We start from the raw sequence: 26,283 nt of genomic DNA, 5'->3' as shown, positions 1-26,283 counted from the left end.
GAAGGAAATAAACACATAGACCTACTAGAGAATGGACTTGAGGACACAGGAAGGGGGAAGGGTAAGCTGGGACCAAGTGAGAGAGTGGCATGGACATATATACACTCCCAAATGTAAAACCAATAGCTATTGGGAAGCAGACACATAGCACAGGGAGATCAGCTCGGTGCTTTTTGACCACCTAGTGGGGTGCGATATAGAGGGTGGGAGGGAGATGCAAGACTGAGGAGATATGGGGATATATGTATAGGTGATTCATTTTGTTATAATGCAGAAACTAACACACCATTGTAAAGCAATTATACTCCTATAAAGAGTTTTAAAAAAATTAAAAAATAAAGCCACAATACAAGGCCTCACCAAGACAGTCCATGTCATTTACAGAGTTCTAATCGTTATTGATAGTGATCAAGGCACTCATTTCACTTCTCACCATATTGCTGAGCTCTGGAACAAGGTAGTCAATGAATTTTCATCTCCTTTAGTAAATGGATGCAGGTCTCACACAGTGCCATTGTGGCTTTAAACAAGTTCAAATGTGGCACATTTCACTCAGTCAGACACTAACAGTGAATTGTGATGAAGGCGATCATCTTTGATCTTTAACTGCTAACAAGTTTCAAGCTCTCCTCCATCCCCCAGTTTCCCTTTTGCCTGATATCTGGGGCAAGCTGACAAGAAAGCCTGCGTGCATTCTCCTTTACAAGCTTTGGGAAGTTCAAACCTCACAAGCCCTGACCATCATGCGGGGGCTTTCACTCCAACACCACCCCTATAAAACCCAAAGCCAGTCAGTGTTCTTTGCTCCCTTAAGCAATTTTGGATCTGCTTGGATCCAGTCTTGTTTACTTCCCTGCTCTTCTCAGAAAGCCTCATTATATGAGTAATACATCCTTTTGTACCCTCTTGGTCTTGTGTGGTATCATGAGTCTTGACATCTGAACCAAATCTGAATGGGGGATCCTGTTCTATCTGTCACCAAACATGGCTTCAAATCTAATTATAGAAATAGTAACCAAATAATATGATTCCAAATATATATGATAATTACATTTTCCTTACCCTAAAATGTTAGGCTCAAAAAAATAAGAGTTTCCTTTCTTACAGGCACACAATTAACAGAGTCACTTCTGCATATTGACATTAACACAATCATCAATTTTAAGAGTAAAAGAGCTCCCTTTTCTTTTCAATTGCTCTGTATCTAACAGGTGATGATAAAGAGCAAATATAAATATCGAATAAACACACATTTTGTGAACATTATCTGTCATTGTTAGATAAGTAAATTCAATATTTAGAAAAGACTAATCATTGAATTTGATGCAATTGCACTGTTAAAAAATAAAGTGTCATACACTTTAAATATAAAATATAAATAGCCTTGAATGACTGTAAGAGTTCATTCAATACTGAAAACTTCACACCAGGAAAAAACAGAATGCCAATAAAATGATTTAGTGACTTAATGAGAATATAAAAAGAATCTCAAAACAATTTGTCACTAAAATATGGGGAAAATTAATGACAATAAATTACTGAATTAAGTATAAAGACAGGTAATAAAAACATAAACTATGTAAACAATGCTGAATAAAATAGGTCATTTGAAAACACCTAAGTATAAGATCAGAAGGCAAATGGTCAACAACAAGGGATTAATCTCCAAAATATACAAACAGATCATGCAGGTCTATGTCAAAAAAACGAACAACCCAATCAAAAAATGGGCATAACATCTAAAAGGACATTTCTCCAAAAAAAAGACATACAGATGGCCAAAAAGCACATGAAAAGATGCTCAACATCACTAATTATTAGAGAAATGCATATCAGAACTACAATGAGGTATCACCTCATACCGGTCAGAATGGCCATCATCAAAAAAATCTGCAAACAATAAATGCTGGAGAAGGTGTGGGGAAAAGGGAGCCCTTCTACACTGTTGGTGGGAAAGTAAATTGGTACAGCCACTATGGAGAACAGTATGGAGGTTCCTTAAAAATCTAAAAATAGAGCTACCATATGATCCAGCAATCCCACTCCTGGGCATATATCTGGAGAAAACCATAATACAAAAAGATACATGCTCCCTAATGTTCATTGCAACACTATTTACAATAGCCAGGACACGGAAGCAACCTAAATGTCCATCGATGGAGGAATGGATAAAGATTTGGTACATATATACAACAGAATATTACTCAGCAATGAAAAAAGAATGAAATAATGCCATTTGCAGCAACATGGATGGACCTAGAGATTATCGTTCTAAGTGAAGTAAGTCAAACAGAGAAAGACAAATAACATATGATATCACTCATATGTGGCATCTAATTTTAAAAATGATATAAATGAATTTATTTACAAAACAGAAACAGACTCACAGATTTGGAAACAAAGTTATGGTTACCAAAGGGGAAACGTGGGGGAGAGAAAAATTAGGAGCTTGGGATTAACATATACACACTACTCATATAAAATAGATAGCCAACAAGGACCTACTGTATATCACAGGGAACTCTACACAATATTCTGTAATAACCTATATGGGAAAAGAATCTGAAAAAGAATGAATATATATATGTATAACTGAATCACTTTGCTGTACACCTGAAACTATCACAACATTGTAAATCAACTATATGCCAATAAAAGTTTAAAAAAAGGCAAATGGTCAAATATATGCCTGAGTTTTAAAGGAGAATATACACAGAGCAAAAGAACGGCTATCAGTTTTAACATAAAAGATGAGACTAGTCAGTTAACCTTCCATATGCAGGTCATAACTATATTGGTGCACCTTAAAAAGTCCATATATACATATATATACACACATATATACATTTATATATAGTGTGTGTGCATCTTAGTTTCAATCCATTTTGCTTTTTCCTTCTAAATACTAAGGCGACCTAAATTTTTAAAGACTACTTTTCAGAGAATAACAGTTTCACACAGAAATGTGAAAGATATATTGTAAAAATAAATTGCATTTTACAATCATTAAGTGATTTCTTAAGTCTATAAGATGGAAAGGAAGTACTAAATTTAATGACTATAATAAGAATTAATGAGATGGTTGTTAACAGATCATGATCAGTTTTAATATATTACAATAAAGTTTGAAATTAATGTAAAAAAAACAGCTATAACCCTATATTGTAGGCAATGTCACAGGGAAAGATGTTTCTAGATTGACTGGAGGAAAAATACTACAGTGGGAGATAGGATAGAAAATGGTTGCAAATAACAAGTATAAAATATGTGGAATTAGGAGAAAAGTTTAAGATGATGACAGCTAATTTAAAGATAAAACAAAACAAAAATCCTCTCCCACAGCAATACACAAAAGGTTTTAGCAACTCTATGTCCCTTGTACAGAGTAGACTAGACTGACAATAACTCTGTGATTTAGGGATTCATGACTTTGAAACCTATCCAACCAAGAGTCTACACCAAGAACAAAAGATGTGAGAGAGGGCATCTTAACTGGGAAATCTAAGAAGGAAAACCTGAAGTGGTTTTCATGCACACTTCCAAGATCCCACTGTGAAAGCTAATCTTGGGAAAGAGTAAGTTTTGTATCTTAACAAATATGCATTCATAATGGGTCTTTTAGGAGGTGAGACTATCTGGAAGGCTAAACACAAAGTTAAGTCACCACAGACTATCCTTGGATTTCCTCAAGGTGCTTAACATGTTGGAATTCTCCAAGAAATCTGAATGTTAGTTTACATTCTACACAGTAAGGAAGGACTTACTTAAGCAAGGAAGGACTCTTCCCTAGGGTCTGCAGAGGGAGTGTCATGCTACTGATACCTTGATTTCAGGGGCCTAGCCTCCAGAGCTGTGAGAGAAAAAATCTCTGTTGTTTTAAGCCACTAAATTTGTGGTACTTTGTTATGGCAGCTCTAGGACACTAATATATTTCTTTTACAAATACTCCCCGTAATGTAAAGACCAGGTGATAGAAGGGGAAAAGGGGAGGGAGATCAGAAAGTGATGATAATTTCACAAGGCAATATTCCATGTGAAACTAATTCAGGTATGATACTAATTAGGAATCATTTCTCCTGAATTATAGTTTTAAGAGGACCTCCAGGTTTTTAAAATCCCATCTCCTTACATTGCTTCAAGGATCTTGCTTTACCAATGGGTCCATCTAAAATCTTCAATTTTGCCCCCCCACTACTATTGTTCTCTTGAGCTTTAAAGTAAAAACTCCATTATCTTCTACCCCAAGAGAAAACAGTCAAAAACAAACATTAGCCTCTGACTAGTATGCTACTTTAGCTATCACCCTAACTCTTTCTGTTTTATCTCAGCCAAGATTATTGAAATAGAAGTTCACAACATTTTTCCCAATTTTACTAACCCCCCCCTCCCTGCAATTGATTTTGGCCCCTACACTATAGGTATAAGTACACAATATTAATAAAAATATTTTCCATCTAACAATGTCAACAGTTTTCTTATATTCTAAAGCATCTTACCTATACCAAGTTCAAAATAATAAAATTGTCTGCCATGTTTTTGGCACTTAAAATTAATGTATGAAGAACTTTAGTAACCAAACCATCAGGGGAAACAACTTATAATTTAAAATTGAAAGATGAAGGAAAATTAAAACTTATTTTATTAATAGATAAAGTAGGGCATTTTTTGTTTTTGGCCACACCGTGTGGCACATAGGATCTTAGTTCCCCACCCAGGGATCAAACCCATGCCCCCTGCAGTGGAAATGCGAAGTCTTAAACCCTGGACTGCCAGGGAAGTCCCAAGTGGGGTATTTTTAAACCAAAAAAATCCAAGTGAAATAGTTTAACTGTTACAAGAAAGACAGCAAAATATCAATAACTGATCCATAATTGTTATTTTTCTAAGTACTTAAAACAATTTGACTCCTTCAGAATGAGTATTACCAAAGTAACCCTAATATCTGAAGTTGAAATGAAATCCAATGATGCTGATGAAAGCATTATGAATTGATGATTCTCTTATCTAGAAAAACTGAAAGATAGGAATTCACCAACAAAATAGTATTCATTAAATCAACTAGTAGAGTCACGTTATGTGCACATTTAATTGATATGAATTCAGATCTACACTGGGCAAAAATAAATAAATGAAAGTAATTTGGTATTAAGTGACCTGTAAGAAACCAAACTAGCTCACACTGCAAATTACAGTGTTATCTTTCTAACACTGGAGGAAAAATGTCCTGTTAGAATTATTGAAATAATATGGCTTACAAAAAACCATGTAGATGATCTTCTATGGTTGATTTAAGGTATTTCATGGTTAATGTTGATTCTATGTGATTTTCTCCTTACATAATGACTTTAGAACCTTAACCCTTGTAAAAAATTGCAATCCCAATATACTAACTAAGTGTATTGACAGATCTTATGCTAAATGATTTTAAGAATTAAATTCTAAGAGTGTCAGCATATAAAAGATATGGAAGAAGAAATGATTACAATTTGGGATAAATGACAAGAAAAGGGAAAAAGTGAGAAGTATGATATGCTATGAAGTGATACCAAAAAGTCATAAAACAGAACTCAAAGTGGCAACAGAGAGAAATTATGGCAAAGAGAGAATGAGAGGAAGAAGCAGCAAAATAGAAATTTGATCTGTAGAGATCCAGTAACTGTTGCTTGATTATCTCACATTAAAGAGGTAAAGGTAGGGACAGGAAGAAATCTATGATGATCAGTAGTTTTTAATTCCTCTACTCTGCTTCCAGAAAATTTTAAGTGATCAATAGGTGGTTGGATAGTCACTGGAGATATAAAGCACAAAGTATTTGTTTTCATGCTTTAATTACATAATACAAATGTTTTATTTTTAGCCAGGCTACTCTTAAGACCCTAGGGCAATCCAGTAATCCAGGTCATTTTACTTCATCTTTTGGGGGCGATGGGAGTGCCTATGAATGTGAACATAAAAAAAGTGTGTCTGGGCTTCCGTCGTGGCGCAGTGGTTGACAGTCCGCCTGCCGATGCAGGGGATGAGGGTTCGTGCCCCGGTCTGGGAAGATCCCACATGCCGCCGAGCGGCTGGGCCCGTGAGCCATGGCTGCTGAGCCTGTGAGTCAGGAGCCTGTGCTCCGCAACAGGAGAGGCCACAACAGTGAGAGGCCCGCGTACCGCAAAAAAAAAAAAAAAAAAAGTGTGTCTGTATGTGCACTCGTGTGTGTATGACTTACTATGTTATTATACCAATCACTTGCATATTTTTTATTTAATTATAAAATAACCCTAAGAAATAGACATTTACCACTTCTATTTCAGAGATAAGAAAAGTAAGACTCAGGCAGATGATGTAATTACTCCAATGAAAAAGAGTAAATTGAGTTGTGTTCTGAATCCAGAAATCTGACTCCAAAGCTAGCATTCTTAAACCCAATAGTATGAACTATGTAAGATATCATATATACATATATTTTTTTTCTCGTTTACTACTAACAACAGCTCTGCTCCATAGACATAATGATCCCTGCTTTACAAATAAAGAAACTGAGTCTCAAAAAAGATTATGTAACTTGTCCAAAGATATATAGCTAAGGTGTGACAAGTTGAAACTAGATTTCAGTCTGTTTGACTCTGAGTAGTTTGAAGTAAAGAATGATGCAACATTTATAAAAACAAAATTAGTTTCCTTACTAATAAATCAAAGTACATTTGATTTTACCCACAGATAATCCAAAAGGACTTGTTTAAAAAAAATTAGTGTTAAAAACCACCAATTATTAGTTGCATTATTTCATATTAAGATAATTAAATTTAACTTATATTAACTCTGCTAAAATAAAGATTCCATTCATTAGGAATCTATTAATTTAATTTTATTTTAATCAGTACTTTTTTCTTCTCTTTTTGAACATACATGCATACATGCATAAGATACTGTAAAATACCTCCAGGTGACCAAATGTTTATGCGTCAGAAAAGGAAATGCCTGATTTTCTTCCTTGTCATTCCTTTGATTGCATGACATCCCAAGAACAAGTATAAAAGAACAAATTAATGGTTTCCAAAGAGGACTCAGATAGCCATGCAGTCTTCTGGACTAGCATTGCTAGGATTCTGTCATCAACCATGTAATATTTTTGGCAGCTGGGGCCTATAAACCCCTCTAGCAAGGGAAGGACTCTCTTGGGCACAAAAGGCAACAAAATAAAATAAAATAAACATGATTAAGTGGATGACGTTTTTCCTTCTAAACTGTTGTTCTCTTCACAATTAAAGAATTCAACTCTGATATAACCGATCACATGCTAAGAAGAAGAAATAGTTTGGAGAAAAGAAATAGACACCTTGCTAATGCTAACATCATCAATTCTATTTTAAGGTTAAAATGAAAGGTTTAGTACTTCCCTTCTGATGACAATGTTCTTTTAAGTAAGTTGAGGATCTTGGACTTGTTTCAGAACAGAGAAAAGGAGGGTATATAGAGCATATATAGGTAATATCTCATTATAAGAAATTGGACTGGAAGCATCAGCTTATTTTATAATCAGCAGAAACATTAAGTCAATATGTGATCCAACAATCTTGATATGATCAAATCTAGGTCCTTCTGCTATAACACTTGTCATCCTGACTCAGACATTCATTTCACAGCAAATCCTTTACCATATAACATGATGCTGTATATCTAAATTCTAGAAGTCTAAACATTCAGCCTCTCTCCAACAGTTTACTGCTCACTAAATTTCCTTTGCCTATCCATCCATAAAGAGAGCTAAATCTGGGTTAGATCCAGCTGGATTTCAGATCCAAAACCTTTAGAAGCCAGGTAAGTGACTTCTAAGACTTGTGATCAAGGAGATGTGAAGGCAGCAAAGGACACATTGTCTTCTCAGTGCCAATGCAGAACAGATTGTCAGGTTGACAAGATGAGCTGAAATGTCCTTTGCTGTCTTTTTATATTCCTTGCTGTCCCAGAAACTAGGTGCCTAAAACCAAAATCTTTTCTTTCTGGAAATGTGTTAATAAAGTATAAAACTGATATGATTGTTTTGTACATATTATTGTCATTATTATAAAGTTCTATATTTGATTTTATGCATATTTTGCAGAGCAGACTTTGCTTTATGCTCTGGTAATTTCCCATTTTATGAAATTCCAATATGAAGGCACTTGCAAGGTTACTGGATGTACTTATTTTTAAAAATTAAAAACAATCCTGTTTTCATTTTTATATTGTTGTTCACCTGTGCACTTGACTATAAATTCAAAATGAGTAAAATAACCTTAAAATTTTATTATTACAAAGCTACTATCTAAAAAAAATTGTAAAGTACTTTATGAATAGTAAATATTTTCATTAAAAAACAACTAACATTTTGATAGCATATAGTGAAAATAAAGCATGTCTGGAATGATACTCTATATGATGAGATGTATCTTACTTACCAAACTCCTTGGGAACTGCTATAGAATAAACACAATTATGTCCCACACTGTAATTTTTTGGATAGTTTGGTGATAGAACAGTGCCTTCTGAACCTGTAGAACGACTTCCACAAGGTGCTGGAAATAAAAAAAATGTTTAAAAAATATTATTTTTAGAAAAACATTTAAAAATTCATACTATGACTATTTTCATGCTATAAAAATTATGGCTACTGGATTTTAAGGAATATCATTTATTTCCATCTTTTAACAACGTCCCCACTGTCAAATATTTTAAAAGTCAAAAATTGTGCACATGCAACATAAAGCTTCTTTTTGAGTATTCAGATTTACTCTTCTCAGAAACAAAGTAATATAATAATGTTGCAATGGTGCTATCTATCTCTAAAGGTAATAATGGTGGCCTGCTTTCATTTATGATAAAAGTATAAAGATAATCATCTCTTTTATAATGATGAGAAATTATACATGCAGTGGGAAATTGTTTTACTCACCACGAGGCTTTGAAACTCTACACAAAATCAACCTTGATTATGCTACCACCAACTGAGGTACTTCTATACACAGCACAGGGATGGCTGTACAAACACATTCATCCACTCATCTAAGTAAAATATTCTCTCACCAATCTCTATCTGCTTATGGTTTACATTTAAATCAGAACAGTTGCTGATGGTGCATAGAGAGAGACATTATTGCTACCTCAGCCCCAAATGTGCTACGTTCCTAAAAAAGATGAGGGTGAAACAAATGTTTCTGGAAAATTTGTAGATAGTTGTTCTGTTTTTCACAAGATAGGCAGATGCTTTGGGATTTGTTGTTCTGGAACACAGAGAAAGATTTGGGCTACTAAAGGAGTTATAGGTATCAAAAGCAAAAGGTGATAGTTGATATTATTTAAATGAATGAGATCTCCCAGAAAAGTATGTAGAATGAGAAAAGATGGCCAAAGAGGAGGTCAGAGAATGCCAAGGTAGAATTAGTGAGAGGGTGGCTACAAAGAATTTAGTCTCTTGGGAGCCAATGGGGAGGAAAGTTTCAATTAAAAGAAAGTGTTCAAAACCATCGTGTTGCAAAGTGGTAATAAATGAAAAAGGAATTTGAGGTGGGCTGGCGGTCTAGAGTATTAGGTAGCAGGGAGCTACTTCTCTATACCTCTGGTCTCCTCCAGGCGGGGTTTTGCCTAGGCTTGCTGGCCTGCTGGCTCCACCCCTTACCCCATGGAGATGGAATGATGGGTGAGCCCAGGACAGAAACTTTACTTCTGGTTGGGAGCCATCCTGCCTGTAAAGCAGCTTGCTGGTCTCCTCTATAGCCTATTTAAGGGTGAACCTGTTGAGGGGGTGGCCATGGTTGTTGGGAGAGACCTGCAACTGCACAGGAAGCCCATTGTTACTGCGCGTCAGCTTTATCAATATTAAAGCTGATGGTCTGCCTTCCTTCAGCTTATCACTTAATTCGCCTTGAATTTGTGTAGGGAGGAGTCCCTTCAAACACCAGAAAGCAACTTTTTGGTATTATTGATACAGTAGTTTTAACCAGAGCCGCTTTCTGCAAATTACAGCGAGCAAACCAAATCCAGTCTGTACCAAAGGAAGTCTTCACATTTTTAAAGAGTTTAAAACAAACAAAAAAAATAAATCAGAATACATCACAGAGACATATGTGGTCAGCAAAGCCCAAAATATCATCTGGCTCTGTACAGAAAAAGTTGCTAACCCTTGCACTAGAGTAGAGAGGGGTAGCTAGGTTGTAGTTGGATGAAGAATAAGTGGTTTATAAAGAGATACAAAAGTAATCAGAATCTTAACCGTAAACAGAAGGAGAATGTAGGGAGTAGTTGGGGGAAAATGCAAAGCTGAATGAGTTTTTGTTATTGTTGTTTTGTTTAACAGGGAGGACAGAGTCATTAAAGAGGGAAAATCTGGAGCACTGACTTAGAGGCTTGGGAAAGATCAAAAACTAAACTGGAGTGATTAAGTTTAGAAAGCATTAATGACAGTCCTCTGTGACTTGAGAAAAACAGCTGAAGAAGACTGAAAATACATAGGTTTAGGTTTTATGCTGGGAATTTATTGGAGTTAATGCCTGATTTTCCTTTTAAAGAGAGCTGAATGCAATGGTGTGTTAGGTGGCTTGAGAAGAGTCATGACAGTTCGAAAAGTTCAAAACGTTTGATGGATTTCTGGCCAAAGTTTAAAGATACAGCAATATATTTAAAACACACACATACAAAGCAAACAGTAAGTTGTACTGAGTTGGGTGGCTAATGAATGTTCTACCTTTTTTCCTTTTAATGTTCTATAAAATGGTAATAAATAGTTAGAATTAAACATAGTAAAATTAGAACTCCTTAGAACAACAAGTTGACAATGACGATAATAACCAAAGAAGCACTGCTCTCATCACTCATTATTGTTTGAGATTAGTCAGGTGTATTCTTATTTCAGCACTGATAACTTTATTCAACTGATAATAGTACTGATGAGAGAATCACTCAAGAATAAGCAGCATGTTTTATGTTAATTTTCTTTCTGATCTTAAGGTGCTCCAAAATGACAATACTTTGAATGTACGTGACAAAAGCTCTTATTTTTATATTTTGAAAGAATGAATAGAAATGAGAGGTTCTAACTCAAGTTCAGCTTTGTGACTTAGTCATGAACATTCTGCCATTCTACATTACTATGCATCTGATAGCCTCAATATGTTTTGAATATTTTATTTTGCATAATGGACTCTTGGGACAGCTCTTGTTAAAAATCTCATTTATAAATATGAAAAAAATATGAAGTTTTTTAACCACTAATGAATATATACAAGGTTGCAGTATAATCACAGCTCTTTATGGTAACTAATATTATGTTAGTTTTTGTTATTTGTACTGGTAGCAATAATTTTACATTTTTTCTGGTCAGTGCTTACAGCATGGACTAATTTATAGTCAATTATGTTGAATATTGTGGTGACTGACAATATTTTATGTAGTATGTAAATAAGGGAAAATTCACTATGCTGTGAGGTACAGATATACTGTAATCTGTTTTATGTTTATAAAAATCTAAATGGAATAATGACTAAGCCAGGCCAGCTTTACTAATTCTTGTAATGTTGGTTCCTAGAAGCTTTCTGTATTCTTTCTTCCTGTTTTAATTTCATTTTATTGGCTAGTACAGAAAAGGTCAGCCGTTATCTTTCTGGCTCTATTGACAATCAGTAGAAGATAAAAGCAAGACAGCTTTTAATTCTATGCTTATTTTTGCCATTTGACTATACCTGTGGGCCTTTTGTCAAACTGGCTATGTTTTTCTAAACAGCCTATATCCATTGTAATGCAAAGAACTCACCTGTTCTTGATTATAACTTATGTGATACGTATGACTACTCTTAAATCTCTATTTTAATAGCATTTTTGTAGAACACATATTATGAGAAGAAATGGTTCTGTGATTAAGTAAGTTTAGGAAATACATGGGTAAAATAAATAAGGTTCTATGCTATGAGACTTAACTGAGACTTTAGTAAGGTTTGGGGAATGTCATACTTGTTCTTACAAACTTATTTGATCATGGAGGCTCTCTTTCATCTCACAGGACCAATGTTCTTCAAAACATACTTTTTGAAATGCCAAACTGCTAATTCTAAAATGTGCTATCGCTTTGACAATAATTCTAACATTTATATTGTTTGCTGTAATTATGATTTCACAGCACTAAAGAATTGTGTTTTATATATACATATAAAACCTAAGTTTTTTTTGTTTTGTTTTGTTTTGTTTTTTTTGCGGTATGCGGGCCTCTCATTGTTGTGGCCTCTCCCGTTGCGGAGCACAGGCTCCGGACGCGCAGGCTCAGTGGCCATGGCTCACGGGCCCAGCCGCTCCGCGGCACGTGGGATCCCCCCGGACCAGGGCACGAATCCGTGTCCCCTGCATCGGCAGGCGGACTCTCAACCACTGCGCCACCAGGGAAGCCCCAAACCTAACTATTTTAAACACTTAAAACGTCAAACTTAGCCTAATATAAAATGCCATTATTCTTTTTAGAAACAATTTTTTATTGAGGTATAGTGAATTTACAGTGTTGTGTTAGTTTCAGATGTAGACAAAGTGATTCATACACACACACACACACACACACACACACACACACACACACATATATTTTTTCTTTTTCAGGCAAAATGCTGTTATTCTTGACACTTTTCCCCTGACTCTTAGAGTTCAATATATCACTGATTTTGTTGCTCGTACTCTCCTGTAGCTTTTCAGCCTCTCTCTCTCCTCTGCCACTGTAACTGCTGCAAACCAGACTCCCAACAGTTTCCATACGGGCTCTTTCAACAGACCCCCAGTTCCACTCAGCCCCACAAGTTCTTACCATGGCTAGTGATTTTTCTAATTATAATGTTTCTTTTCTCTTCCTAGAACAGTTCTGATACACAGTATATTCTCCATAAAGGTCTGTTGGATGATTAAATAAACTATGCTTGCCAAGACCATGATACTATAAAATGGTGTTCCACAGTCAGCACATAACACAAATATTTCACTTGGTTGAAATTACCCCATAAATTGACTTGAATCCAAGACAATCAAGATATACCCTCTCCTGCTTCTGCCGCTCCTGGTGCTGCTTGTATGCTCGTTCCGTGCGGACCTGGTACCTCTTTTGTGAAGTGGCAGCTGAAGAGACTCCGGTGCTCGCCATGGCCAACGAAAAGCCCAAGGAAGGAGTCAAGACTGAGAACAACGATCATATTAATTTGAAGGTGGAGGGGCAGGATGGTTCTGTGGTGCAGTTTAAGAGTAAGAGGCATATGCCACTTAGTAAACTAATGAAAGCCTACTGTGAACACAGGGTTTGTCAATGAGGCAGATCAGATTCTGATTTGATGGGCAGCCAATCAGTGAAGCAGACACATCTGCAGAGGTGCCTGAGGTTGTTTTATATTCAAAATTACCAGTTTTTAGAAAGAATTTTTCATGGTTGGAAATGGAGGATGAAGATACAATTGATGTGTTCTGGCAGCAGACAGGAGGTGTCTACTAAAAAGTGAACCTGCTACTTTACTCCAGAATTCTGTTCCTCTAGACCAAGAAGACATTCTAAATTAGAAAACCACAATTAGGTTCCACCACATCCTGACCACTCCAGTGTAGTTTTCTCCACTCTTTCTTTTTCCCCACCCCCATTCCTCTATTGTACCTAAAGTAACTGATATATGTGTACAAGCATATTGCATTTTTTTAAACTAAATGGCCAATGGTATGTTTTGATCGACATCAAATGGAGTTGGGATGGAGAAAAATACTGGTTCTGTGAAAATGCCCCCTTTTCTCCATTAGTGGCATGCTCATTCAGTTCTTATCTTTATATTCCAGTAAGTTATTTTGCTCTCACTGTTTTTTTTTTTTTAAAGAAAAAGAACATAAAAATGCTTGCATACCTTCCCTGATTGGAGAATTTTAATGTTTTGCACTTATTTGTCTTTAAGTAGGGATAAATTACTCTAAAATAAATAAATCCTAGATAGTTTTCCCTTCAAGTCAAGCATCTTTCTGTTTAAATAAACTTCCTGTTTAAAATGGGGAAAAAATAAGATATACCCTCCCAATAAATCCATGTAAGCCTATGTTTTTTTTTTCTTTCTGGGATTGAAATCTTTGCTGTTTCTCTGATTACCAGGAATCACTGTTGCTTTATATTTAGAGACACTATTATGTGTAAGATATGTATCTTTAAACATTGGAAATATATTTAATCATAGATTTTTACAATCTGAGAGCCAGTCACATGGACACTGAGTTCCACTGAGGGAATGGCAAACTCATACCTACCATTTCACAGTAGCAAATCCTTGCTAACATTTTATCAGTCTGTAGCATACCCTCACTGAGGGAATGAAATCACCCACGCAGTTGAATTTTGTATTATTTTCCTTGTTCCCTCTTTTCCTGTTTTTTTTTTTTTTAATCCTCTTTTGGGTGAATTTGTATGGTTTGATTTGTACAAGTAAAATATGCCCATGCTGGAACTATACTGTGTATACTTGTGTTACTCTTGAACTACGATGTGGTGATACAACAGACAGATGTGGTTATCTCTAGGAAAATCAGCAGATGAGACTGAAATTAAATGTTAAGGCTGCTAGTGCAATAAAAAGGACTTCCCACCTATGGTTTGATTATGTGTGTGGGATGGAGGAAGAGGACTGAAGAAGAAGAACTGAGATACCTTCCCACTGAAGGTAGGAAGAACAGAAGAATCTCAAATCATTTACATTGTACATTGAAGAGGTACTTCTTAAATGTCCAGAGACTTTACATTATATACACTGCAGCCTTGAGCTACTCACAACTTCAAATCTCTCTTTTCACTTGTGGAATGTATAATTTATTATCAAATATGCTCTATAATGAAAATTATTATATAATGTATAAATTTTTCTCTGCAAGCAAGTTAGGTACTTTCAAAAGTGATGAATTCTTCCAGGTCACAAAAGAGCAATATGGTATATTAAATAGATGATTTACTAGACGTTGCCTGTGACTTCTTCAGGTTGAAAGAACTGCTGTACTTTACAAAAGTGCTGGTCCACTTCTAGTAAATTACCTATGCTCTGATATAGCCCAATTGAATATCCCAAATCATAAATCCTGGTACAGAATGTGTCTGAAAGCTGTATCTCTCATAGAGGTCTTTTTTTTTAAGAGAAGGACTTATGATGACCCTCTGTGATATGAATTTATAATGCAGACAGCTGTCATTCTCAGTATTGACTTTAAGATTAAAATTACTATTGCTTTTTTCTCTCCTTTGTTCAAAACCTTCATCTTAGCAAAAATACCTAACTATTCAGCCATTCATTTCATGTGCCTCTTCATGTTTCCTATATAAGTAAACAAACTTCATTTTGTATATCTGCCTTAGATAATAAACCTCCCATAAGGCTATTTTATCATAATGGTGATAAATATTACTTTAAATTATAAACTATTACTCTAAGTCACATTTATTTTACTCTTCATTTTCCTCTGCACTTTGACACATTCAAATTATGTATCTGGAAAACTAAGAATAATATTGCTAAGGATAATAAAAAATATTGCTAAGGATAATAATAAAACTAAGGATAATATTGCTAAGGATAATAAAAAATATTGTTAAGGATAATAAGCAATAATAATATTGCTAAACATAATAATAAAAATATTGCTAAGGATAATAATAAAAAATATTGCTAAGGATAATAATAATTATAATAGAGTTTTCTATTGTTTCATCTGTTCACTGAAAAGAAAAAGAGCAAAAATCAGTCTTCATAACTTGTGAATTAATTTTGTGTTCTAATTCCGCACTCCTGTTTAACACTAAAAAAAAAACCATCTTAACGTTATAATCAGTGGTTTATAAACCATTTTAATGACTCAGTAAGTCAACTTAGTACAATATGAGCTTCTATATCTTGTCACCTCACCTCACTAATTGCCTAGACTCATTCATCTGCTTTTGCTGGCTAGGAAAACATTACCTTCACCCTTCAGTGCTCTATGAGCTGTGTTCTCCATCACAGAGTACGTTCTTTGAAAAAGAAGAGTTCATTCTGTGACAAAGGTCTATGAATAGATATGTTCCTTTGATAGATCTCCCATGTTACCATATACAAATTCTACTAAAACTAATGGTCTCATGGGTGTTGGTAGTTCATCTATGATACCTACGTCACTAATTTTTAACCTCATTTTCAAGATTGAGATAAAATATACATACCATAAAATTCACCCTTTCAAAGTGTACAATTGAGTATCTTTTTAGCATATTCACAAAGCTGTGTAACCAACCCCACTATCTAATTTGAGAATATCTTTGTCATCCCCAAAGAATTCCTATAGTAATTAGCAGTCACTCCCCATTTGCTCCACTCCCAAGACCCTAGAAATTACTAATCAATGATTTGTAGGAAACTGTGTATGAGAAGGCAAGTTCTTAAAATGATTTTAATCAAATTATTAGTGCATTTTTAAAACTACAATCCCTTTTCATTGCTTACTTTATTTCTCTGTCATTGATTGTTAGTGATAGCTGTCTTTTATTATTAAAAAATTACTTAAGACAGCTAACATATTAGTATAAAGTAAGTTTAGAGAGAAAAAAAGAAACTTAACTCCTACCTGATCTTCTCACAAACGCTGCTTTCTCAGGAAAGTTTTTTCCCTGTCTCTGGACTAGCTCAGAAGCCCCCATCATACAGCATTCCATCAATTAGTTCCAGGACATTGATTACAACTTGTAATTATATATGTATTTGTATGGCTCTTTGATTAAGGTCTGTTTCTATCTCTTGACTCCATGATCAATTAAGTCAAAGTTTCCATGTCTTTTTTGCACACTGTTTATAACTCTGGAGCCTAGTGTAGTGTTTGTGTATATAATGGACTTCTAATAAATATACACCATAAATATTAGGAAGAATAAAATATACATTAGATTAATATCTTGCTGTTGACTAAATGCACAGCATGTAAAACTCATAGATTTTTCAAACCCTTTGCTCAGGGTAGCACAACAAATGCAATATAAAACCCAAAGCTCTGGAATCAGAAAGGTGTAGTTTTGAATTCCAGCTTCACTATTTACTGACTGAGTAGCCTCTCTTACCAAAGAGAAGAAAATTCAAACTGGAAATGAAACAGGAGGTGTCTGTTCCATCTGGCATACGATGTGGTCTTAGATGAAATGAATTAAGAAACTCTCCTGACCTACTCCAGCATCTCTTGGAGGCGATATTATGAGGCTTTCATAAACGCCTTAGGAAGATAAACTAACCTCATCAATCCCGGAAGGAATACAAAACTTAGAGAAAGGGCAGGAGGAACTTTCCTGGAGTTTCTACCAAAACTTTTCCCTTGAGAGAGACAGGGATGCCTTTTTTTTTTTTTTTTTTTTTTTTTTGTGCTATGCGGGCCTCTCACTGTTGTGACCTCTCCCATTGCGGAGCACAGGCTCCAGACACGCAGGCTCAGCGGCCATGGCCACTGGCCCAGCCACTCTGCGGCATGTAGGACCTTCCCGGACCGGGGCACGAACCCGTGTCCGCTGCATCGGCAGGTGGACTCTCAACCACTGTGCCACCAGGGAAGCCCTCTCTGGATTCTTTATCCTTTAGAAGTCAGGGGGAAACAAGAGCTAACAGTACTAGTGAAAGGGAGCAGAAATCCTCTCATCTTCCCCCTTTTCTTATAATTCAGGGGTTTCTTTCCCTTGTTCCATAAATTTGGATAGAGAAAGATATCTATATTTTCATTAGACCCTAACTAATTTTTTATAATTTTAACATTTCCTTTAATTTCAAATGTAAGCAACAAATTACATTAGCATTAGAAGTAAATGGGACTTTGTTGCCAAATCACATATTTTTTTAATATTATATATAATTGTTGCAGATACCTCAAAATATTGTTTATGCTCATCACTACTAAAAATTATAGTAGGTACTAGAGTCTTGCTGCTGGAACTTCTAATTTAAGGCATTAATTAAGAAGTGCATATATTATTACATCAAAAATGTTTTTTCAATTATAGATTTTATGTACTTTGAAAACTATATTTCAATATTATTGGTTTTTCTTTCAAGCCTACATGATTTATTTTACTTTGTACATTTAAAAAGATGTTTCTAAGGTCCATAGGCTTCATCAGAGTACACACACACACACACACACACACACACACACACACACACACACACACACACGAAAGGAACCTCTACTATTCTAATTAGATTCCTCCCAAACCACCTGTCCTTGTGATTTTCTATCTACTCTTTTTCTTAAGGAAGATTGGTTCAGAGACTGTTGTTTTGACCTAAGAAGATCTGGAAAATATTAGTTGCATTGGAGGACCCTTTCTTTTCTGCTCTTTTGTCTCCTTTCCTAATAGGACTGATAAATTCTTCCCAGCATCAGAAAGGTCCTAAAACTCAGGTTTGGAACTTTGGGAGAAACACCTAGCCTTAGAGTTGACTTATACTTGAAGTTATTTAGAACCATAGCCTAAATATGGTTCAGATTTACTCACTAACTCTCCCATGTGGCTCAATCTAACTCACTCAATGTGTTTTGGGGTTAGGAACCAACTTCCCTGTTGCTCAGAGAGCTCTATTTTGTCACCTTTTATGTATATATCTCCCTCAAGAATCTTGGAATGAATGGTTCACTGGTTAAAGTATAAGTATAAAATGAAATTTTCTGTTTTTAATAAAGGGAAGGGAAGCAGTAATCTCCCTCTCCCCTCTTTTACAGTGTCTCTTTTAAAACACAGTAGACCAATCTTTTCATTTTACAGTCAAGGCTTCCAGCCGTCTGACCTTTGAAACTATAAACACATACTTCTGAAATTAACTCAGAGTTCTTACAAGGTATACTCACAAGGTATGCAAGAGAAAAGGTACACCAATTTGTCTCTCAAGGAGATAAAAGAAGTGTTATTTGTTCTTTCTGTACTGTATACATTTGTGTGAGATTCTGTCTGGTCTTTATGGTATCTTTCACAGACTGCCTGCAATGTGAATTGTATTCCAGATATGCTTATTCAATTAAAAAATTGCTTCCTTTATCTTCTAGGTTTTGTGGAATGAACTTTGTTAGCAGACTTTTTGTTTCCCCAGTAGAAGAAAAGATTTGGCTATCTTTAGGTCTTTTGTCCTATTACCTTAATACAATTTGAATCTCACCATGACTTCTAATGGTTACTGTTACATGCTTTGCTTTCTTCATCTGTAAGGAGAGAATTGCTGGGTTGATTCAACTTTCTGTATAAATTTTTTTTCTTATTTTTCTGCAAAAACTGGCAATACATTAGGAAGGCATATTTGACGTCTGACTTAAATATAGACTAGATGGTAGTGGAGAAGGGGGGCATCTTAGTATGATGAGAGGCCATGCGACTACCCCTCTGGAGACATGGTGTAGTGACTGAGATGCCAAAAGCACGGAAAATAAAAATGGTTTAAATATGAGCTCCAAGTCTGTGGTCACAAGAAAATATGCTCTGAATTATAGGTATTGATTTGCAATTGAACTGCTTGTCACATGGGCAACTCTATATATGGTATGCTCCAGAATCCAAACGGGCAGGGATTTATTAATAACAATGTTAATGATTCTCTAAAGGAGCATTCAGGAGGCCAACTGGAATGATAATGTATGTAAGAGTGCCTGAAAACTAGCAGGTGCTCGATAACATCAGCTTCCCTTCCCGTTTCCTTTCATATACGTTTCCTCCATTCACATGAAAACGAAGTGTGCTTTGGTTTTATCCCAATACTACCTTAACTTTTTTCAACACAGAATGTATTACACTTCTTTGTAGAACACGGTTCTGACAAGTAATTTGTGTATTATGTCTGTGAACAAAATTCCTATGTGTAGCTGATTAAAGGCGGATATTTGATGATACTTTAAAACAATTTAACTCTAGGCCTTTTTTCATGAATCTTTCATCTACATGCTTTAGTTATATCACATACTTAAATGAAATCAAATGCTAAATGGCTTAGTGTATGAGACTAGATAATCTCTATATGCATTTATAATGGAATGGGGTCTAGACTCGTTTCACATCTCAAAAAAATCTTGTAAACCTCAAGGATATTTGAAATAAGGAATTAGCCCAAGGCAAATTATGCCATTTAAACAGAAGATCTGGAATAAAAGTTCAATTATTTAATTCTTCATAAAAATATGATTTAATTAAAAGTAGGTCATATGAGGTTACTAATGAGAGATAACTCTAAAGTTGGAAAGCTACAATCACAAAATGAACTTTTGCTTTGTTTCAAAACTTTCTCTTCAGTTGCTAGGGTAAGAGAGCTCTCCTTTTAAAAGCTTTCATCATTTCACATGCAGTTGGAAGTTGAATAAACAGTGGTGTCAGATGACTACTGGATGTCTAAGTTTAACATAGTTGTGTTCATGCACTTTGATCAGTCGTACAGGTCATTGGCGATACAGTTAATTTTTTTTCCAGAATCCAGGATTTATGTTAACATGAGCAAAACAAAGGTATTAAAAATAATGTTGCAGATTTAAAAGAGAACTGAGTTAATGACTATATCTATTAAGGCATGTGTATTCTGTGCAGAGCTATATTTCAAATGAAATGCAAAAATCCATTTCAGGTGAACACTTTTATATCAGTTATTGGTAGGAATTTACCTTTTCTTAATTCTCATACCTAGCCTAAAGGAAGATTACAGAAATAAGTGGAGAATCCAAAATCTCACACTTATTCCTGGTGCCATGTATTCATTCATGAAGCATTTAAACAACTAGTATGTTGGTTAAGAGCCAGGCACTCTTAGGCTCTAGAGATATAAAAAGATCAATAGAAGGTCATTTGTAGAATTGCCCAGCCTACCTTTAGGGCAGTGATTAAGAGCATGGACTCCTAAACAAGACTGCTAGGCAAGTATGACTCTGAGCAACTACCTGAATCTCTCTTTCTCTTGGTTTCCTCATGTGTAAAATGAGAATTTTAGTAGTCCCTAATTCTTGGGGTTGTGGTGAGATATAAAATAATATGTATATGAAACTTCAAACTATGTTCAATACAGATAAGCTATTATCTCCTCCCCATGCACACTTTGCCTATTGAGCTGCTTGAAATTCTACCAACATTCTTGTTTACTCTTGCTTCTACATTTTTATATATGCTGAACCCTAGGTGTGAAGTATAACATCTCCTCATGCCTTGTGTCTCACCTGGTTCCTTCTTAATTATACTTTTAAGACTCAGTTCATGTATCACTTTCATAAGGAAGACTTCCCTGATCTCTCTTTGTAACTGGGTCAGAGGCACCTCCATGCTGCTCTTACGATACTCTACTTTTATTTCTAGCAATGTACCTTATCTGTCTGTATCTCATCAGATGGTAAACTCTCCAGGGGGGAAGGACTATATTGAATTCATGTCTTTATCCCTAATAGTTAGTACAGAACCAGGTATACAGATACACCTAAACACCTGAGAAAAAAGGAATGAATGATACTCTCTCTTTAGAATAATTGGCAAACTACTGATTCTTTAACAGTCCAAATACGTTTATTCTTAGGGTCTTATCATTATAATTATATATTATTTGGGTGCTCACTGTAGGCTACAGCAGTAGAAAAGATCGAGAACACTGCATTGGTCCAGTTACAGAATAAAAAATCATGGCAATGTACAGCATGGTGAATATAGTTAATACTACTGTATTGCATACATAAAAGTTGCCAAGAGAATAGATCTTAAAAGTCCTCATCACAAGAAAAAAAAATTGTATATACATATGGTGACAAATATTAACTAGACGTACTGTGGTGATCATTTTATGATACGTATAAATATCAAACCATTATTTGTATACCTGAAACTAGTTTAATGTTAGATGTCAATTATGCCTCAATCAATCAATCAACAAAATTATTGCATTGGTACTGTGGTCAGTATCCCCAAATTTAATGATTTACATATCAGAGATATCTTTACCCAGGATATACTGTTTCAATTTCAATTTTAGATACATTGATTTCATCCTGGGAGTTTTGGGGAGTCAGGAGAAAGTAAATAGAAATGGCTTTTCTACTAAAAAGACAAGTGATCATATGCCTACAAGAAGTGAAAAAGCTAGCCAGCTAGAGAGCTGGGGAAAAAGCTTTAGGCAGAAAGGACAAGGAGTGCAAAAGCCCTGAGGCAGAAGTGTGATGAGTGCTTTGAAGAACCATCCAGGAGGCCAGTGTGGCTCAAAGAATAAAGTAAAAAGGGAAAATATTTAGGAAGGTCAGGTTGTATATAGGTAGATTAAGTAGAGCTTTATATTATATGATCTTTGGCATTTATTCAGATTTAGGAAGCACTGATAGATTTTGAGTAAATATGTGATATAATGTGATGTATGGTTTAAAGATTACTTTTCTGTGTTCAGAAGAGACTGCATGGGGAAACAAGAAAATGAGAGAAACTAGTTAGGAGAGAGGTTAAGAGGTAAGAGATGACTGGTGCCCTAGATCAGGGTAGAGATGTATTTATATAAACAAATGGAATACCGTTAGGTGAAATAAATCAAGTAATGAATATTAAGGGGAAATATGGATTCTGTCACCATTTGTGTTTTAATACATTTACCTAATATTGAATCAGATCATGGATAAGAATGCTATATGACTTCTCTTTTAATCTAGTATGTCTATAGATAAAATATCTCAGGGTTTCAACAGATATGAAAAGTATGAAAAATAAGAAGAGAAGAAATTATTTTCCAAACACATTTTTTTTTTATCACAAAGTGAACTGCAGGTACAGATATCCTGTTCTGCCATCATTTAATATATGTGACATTCTCATGAGATCAACTGCAGGATTTCTCGACATTGAGAAGGACCCACCACAGGATGCTATCATTCTGGATCTACTTGTGACAAATATAATCTCGCAGTGTCCAACATAAGCTCTTAAAAGTATTTTCTTCAGATTTAAAATGTACACTTAATCCTGAACCATGATAAAAATCTATCTTCTGATGGCATTAAGGATCACAGTCTAATAGCTAACTCCCTACTCATGTACTCTGCAACAAAGGCTACCAGTCAGTCAAAATTTCCTGCTCCCATTATCAGAGACTTTTATCAGGATTCCTTCTATAGGGTAAGACTTAGCATAAAAAGCAGCAAAGACTGGCAACCTAATTCTCAAACATTGATGAAATTACAAATAGAGGCATAAGCAAATTAATACATGACAAAGGCAATTACTAGAATAACCAAAAATAATATAACTGAAACACTGAAGAGAGGAGCTGCGGATGTGACATAACTATTTATCTTTTATATCAGGGAATCAGTAGATATTGTCTAATATTGGTAAATCAAGGAACAGAGCTTCATGTTATGCAGAGTCACAGAGAGGGCCATCAGAGATAATAGAAATTATTAAAAAACTCAGCTGAGGAATAGGAGAATAGAGAGGGGTAGGGCAGATGAACATTGGTTTATGTTGCTTTAAATGGTACGCTTCTCTGTATTCTTTTCTTAGTTATCATATGTACATTTTACTTTGATTAAAAAATACAAAATTTACCTTAAAAGGAATTTATGCTTATAAAGAACAAACCCTTCTAGCTCTATTGCACATGATTTATGCACTAATTTTGACTTTTAAAGTATTAATTTATTAAATCTGAAAGTCAGTGAGTCCTGTATATTTTGGATTTCTGTATAATCACCATGAGGGAAAACAAATAGATGCATATGAACCTGATCAAGAAACTAAAATGTATTAAGCTCTCCTTAGTGTGTGACAGTAACAGTCACAGGACTAAACACTTTAAATAAGTTATTTAAAATAATTCTCCCAACAAACTTGCAAATTACACAATATTATCTCATGCTTAGATATGCAAAATAAATACATTGAACAAGGTCACATAGTTGACCCAGGCTTTTTCCTTGTCTTAAAATCATTGTTTAGAGTTAAGTATATCTAGTTCTAAAAAATGGGCTTTCCTTTTTTCTCTGCTATACTAGAAATGATCAGTTATGGTCATATGTTTATAATGAATGTACCTTAAATTAAAGCATTCATTAAATAACTTCTGATTTTTTTCTTTCTTTTTTTTTTTTTTTTTTTTTTTTTTTTGCGGTACACGGGCTTCTCACCGCTGTGGCCTCTCCTGTTGCGGAGCACAGACTGCGGACGCGCAGGCTCAGTGGCCATGGCTCACGGGCCCAGCCGCTCCGCGGCATGTGGGATCTCCCCAGACCAGGGCACGAACCCGTGTCCCCTGCATCGGCAGGTGGACTCTCAACCACTGCGCCACCAGGGAATCCCAACTTCTGATTTTTATATCTTGGCATTATGACTAAAAGTCTGATGATAACCGTTGTAAGTGATGGTAAAAAATATTCTCTTTTAAGAAATTTTAAAATATCAACTCCTGTGCTATTTTTAGGAATGAGTGAATGTGTATTCATATAATAACATTAATAAATTAGATTTAATTAATATTGAAATGACAAAAATGTACTAGTTCAACTAAAACATAACATACAATGCAAAGTGCAATGCATGTTTTCCAGTGATATGCTTCTTTTAGAACATTGTGTTAAAAATAACATGTATTAACATGCCAGTATTTGCTGGGAACTTTACTAGGCCCTCTGCATGTATTGTGATTAATAGCTTAATCTTCACAATAATCTATTGAGTTAATAACTATTAATTTAAAGATTTAAAAGGCTTTAAAGATTTAAAAATCAAGGCTCAGCTTGCTTCAGGTTATAGATACAGTAAGAGGACATGAACTTAGGTCTGCTCTTCCCTCCAAATTGTCTGTAGATACTACTGTTCAACCAACATGAAATATACTTAACTGGGCTATAATTGACCCATGAAACATTGGAAATATTGGAAAGACATAGGATTATCTTAGGCGAGCATATTATTTGTGAATGCAATATATTTTGGAGCTCCTGCCTTTCCCACCTAAGTCACTGAAGTCTACCTAGTTAATTATTTATTCCAGTGATTAACATTTAGCTTCTTGATCTGTAGTTTTCTGTATTCTTTGATTTTTCCCCATCAGATTTTTGATTATTTCTTGTCTGGCTCCTGGAAATTCTCTATGGTTTCTTAATGATTACTGACAGTAAATTGTGAAAAGTGTTTTTCTAAGTTTAGTATGCTTTTCTGCCTATAAACAGATTTCTCCTTTGTATGGCTCTAAATTCTAAGATAATAAATCACTCTTTCTCTTACATTTCCTATAAACTTCCATGTCATCAATTATTTTTTTCTCTTTGTCAGGATTAAATCCAAAGTAATTATTTCTCTTTTTATTCCCTTTAACTTCTGATGGATGAAATCGTTAATTCAAGTCAAGAATTAACCAATTGTTCTGATATTAACAGAATGACCATTTAGTAGCTACCTATCTTTTCTTAATTTCTTATAACAACATTTTGAAGCAAAGATTTCAATTATCCATGTTTTACAAATGAGAGACGATATGCTTAGAGAGGTCAAATGACTTGTGTAACTCAGAAATCACACACATATAATTCAAATGGGTGAATACATTATATAACTAAGAAAAATTACCATGTGTATTAGTCCCCAAAAATCCAAACTTTTAATCATCAGATCAGAGTTGCTGGTTTTTCCTGTTCCACTGAAATTCACAGTAATACATACACTTTATATCATTGCAAACATATACATACACACCTACATGCACACACACTCAAATATGGGTATATATTTAGTTACTGCACTTTATTTATCTCTGTATATATAACTGAAAACAGTTCCAGAAAACAATATCCTTACTACGTTCTTTGAATTATAATGTTTTTGTCTTTATCTTTTATTTTATTTTATTCAATTTTATATCAATTATAAAAATGCTAGTCACAATCCAGTGAATTGATTTTATGACTCACTGGTGGTGACCCATAGTTTGGAAAATCTGCCCTGAATGGTATCATTCCCATGTCAATTTTGTACAATGCGTTAGGATCATTCAACTGACTAGAGAGTCTGTGGTAACTTCCCATGGTGATATCATTGTTTCTCCTTACTAAACTGTATTTTGCACTGTATCTCTATCTTCAATAATAAAGTTATAAAAGAAAGACAAATTTCATACGCTATCACTTATACGTGGAATCTTTAAAAAGGGTAAAATGAACTTATCTCAAAACAGAAATAGAGTCACAGAAAACAAACTTATGGTTACCAGGGGGTAAGGGGGGAGGGATAAATTGGGAGAATGGGATTGACATATACTCACTACTATATATAAAATAGTTAACTAATAA

The 26,283-nt window shown here is 34.8% G+C and overlaps 1 protein-coding gene and 1 pseudogene across 4 annotated transcripts in view; one reads left to right on the top strand and one right to left on the bottom strand.

Moving 5' to 3' along the window:
- CSMD3 (CUB and Sushi multiple domains 3) overlaps window positions 1-26,283 on the bottom strand; it is a gene marked incomplete at its 5' end in the record, with an annotated part of 1,071,061 nt that overhangs the window by 239,207 nt on the left and 805,571 nt on the right. For all 3 annotated transcript variants that reach the window (XM_079901374.1, XM_079901375.1, XM_079901376.1), the window contains one exon: window positions 8,427-8,543. In XM_079901374.1, coding sequence (XP_079757500.1) covers window positions 8,427-8,543 — 117 coding nt within the window. The remainder of the gene's footprint in view (window positions 1-8,426; window positions 8,544-26,283) is intronic.
- Window positions 12,935-13,568, top strand: LOC307175821 (small ubiquitin-related modifier 2-like; annotated as a pseudogene). Its single transcript has one exon. The product of its transcript is annotated as a small ubiquitin-related modifier 2-like (transcript).

The sequence above is a fragment of the Stenella coeruleoalba genome, assembly GCF_951394435.1.
Source record: "Stenella coeruleoalba genome assembly, chromosome: 17".
Classification (NCBI taxonomy): domain Eukaryota; kingdom Metazoa; phylum Chordata; class Mammalia; order Artiodactyla; family Delphinidae; genus Stenella; species Stenella coeruleoalba.
The sequence above is the reverse complement of the archived record's forward strand: the minus strand, read 5'-3'. Positions and strand labels throughout refer to the sequence as shown.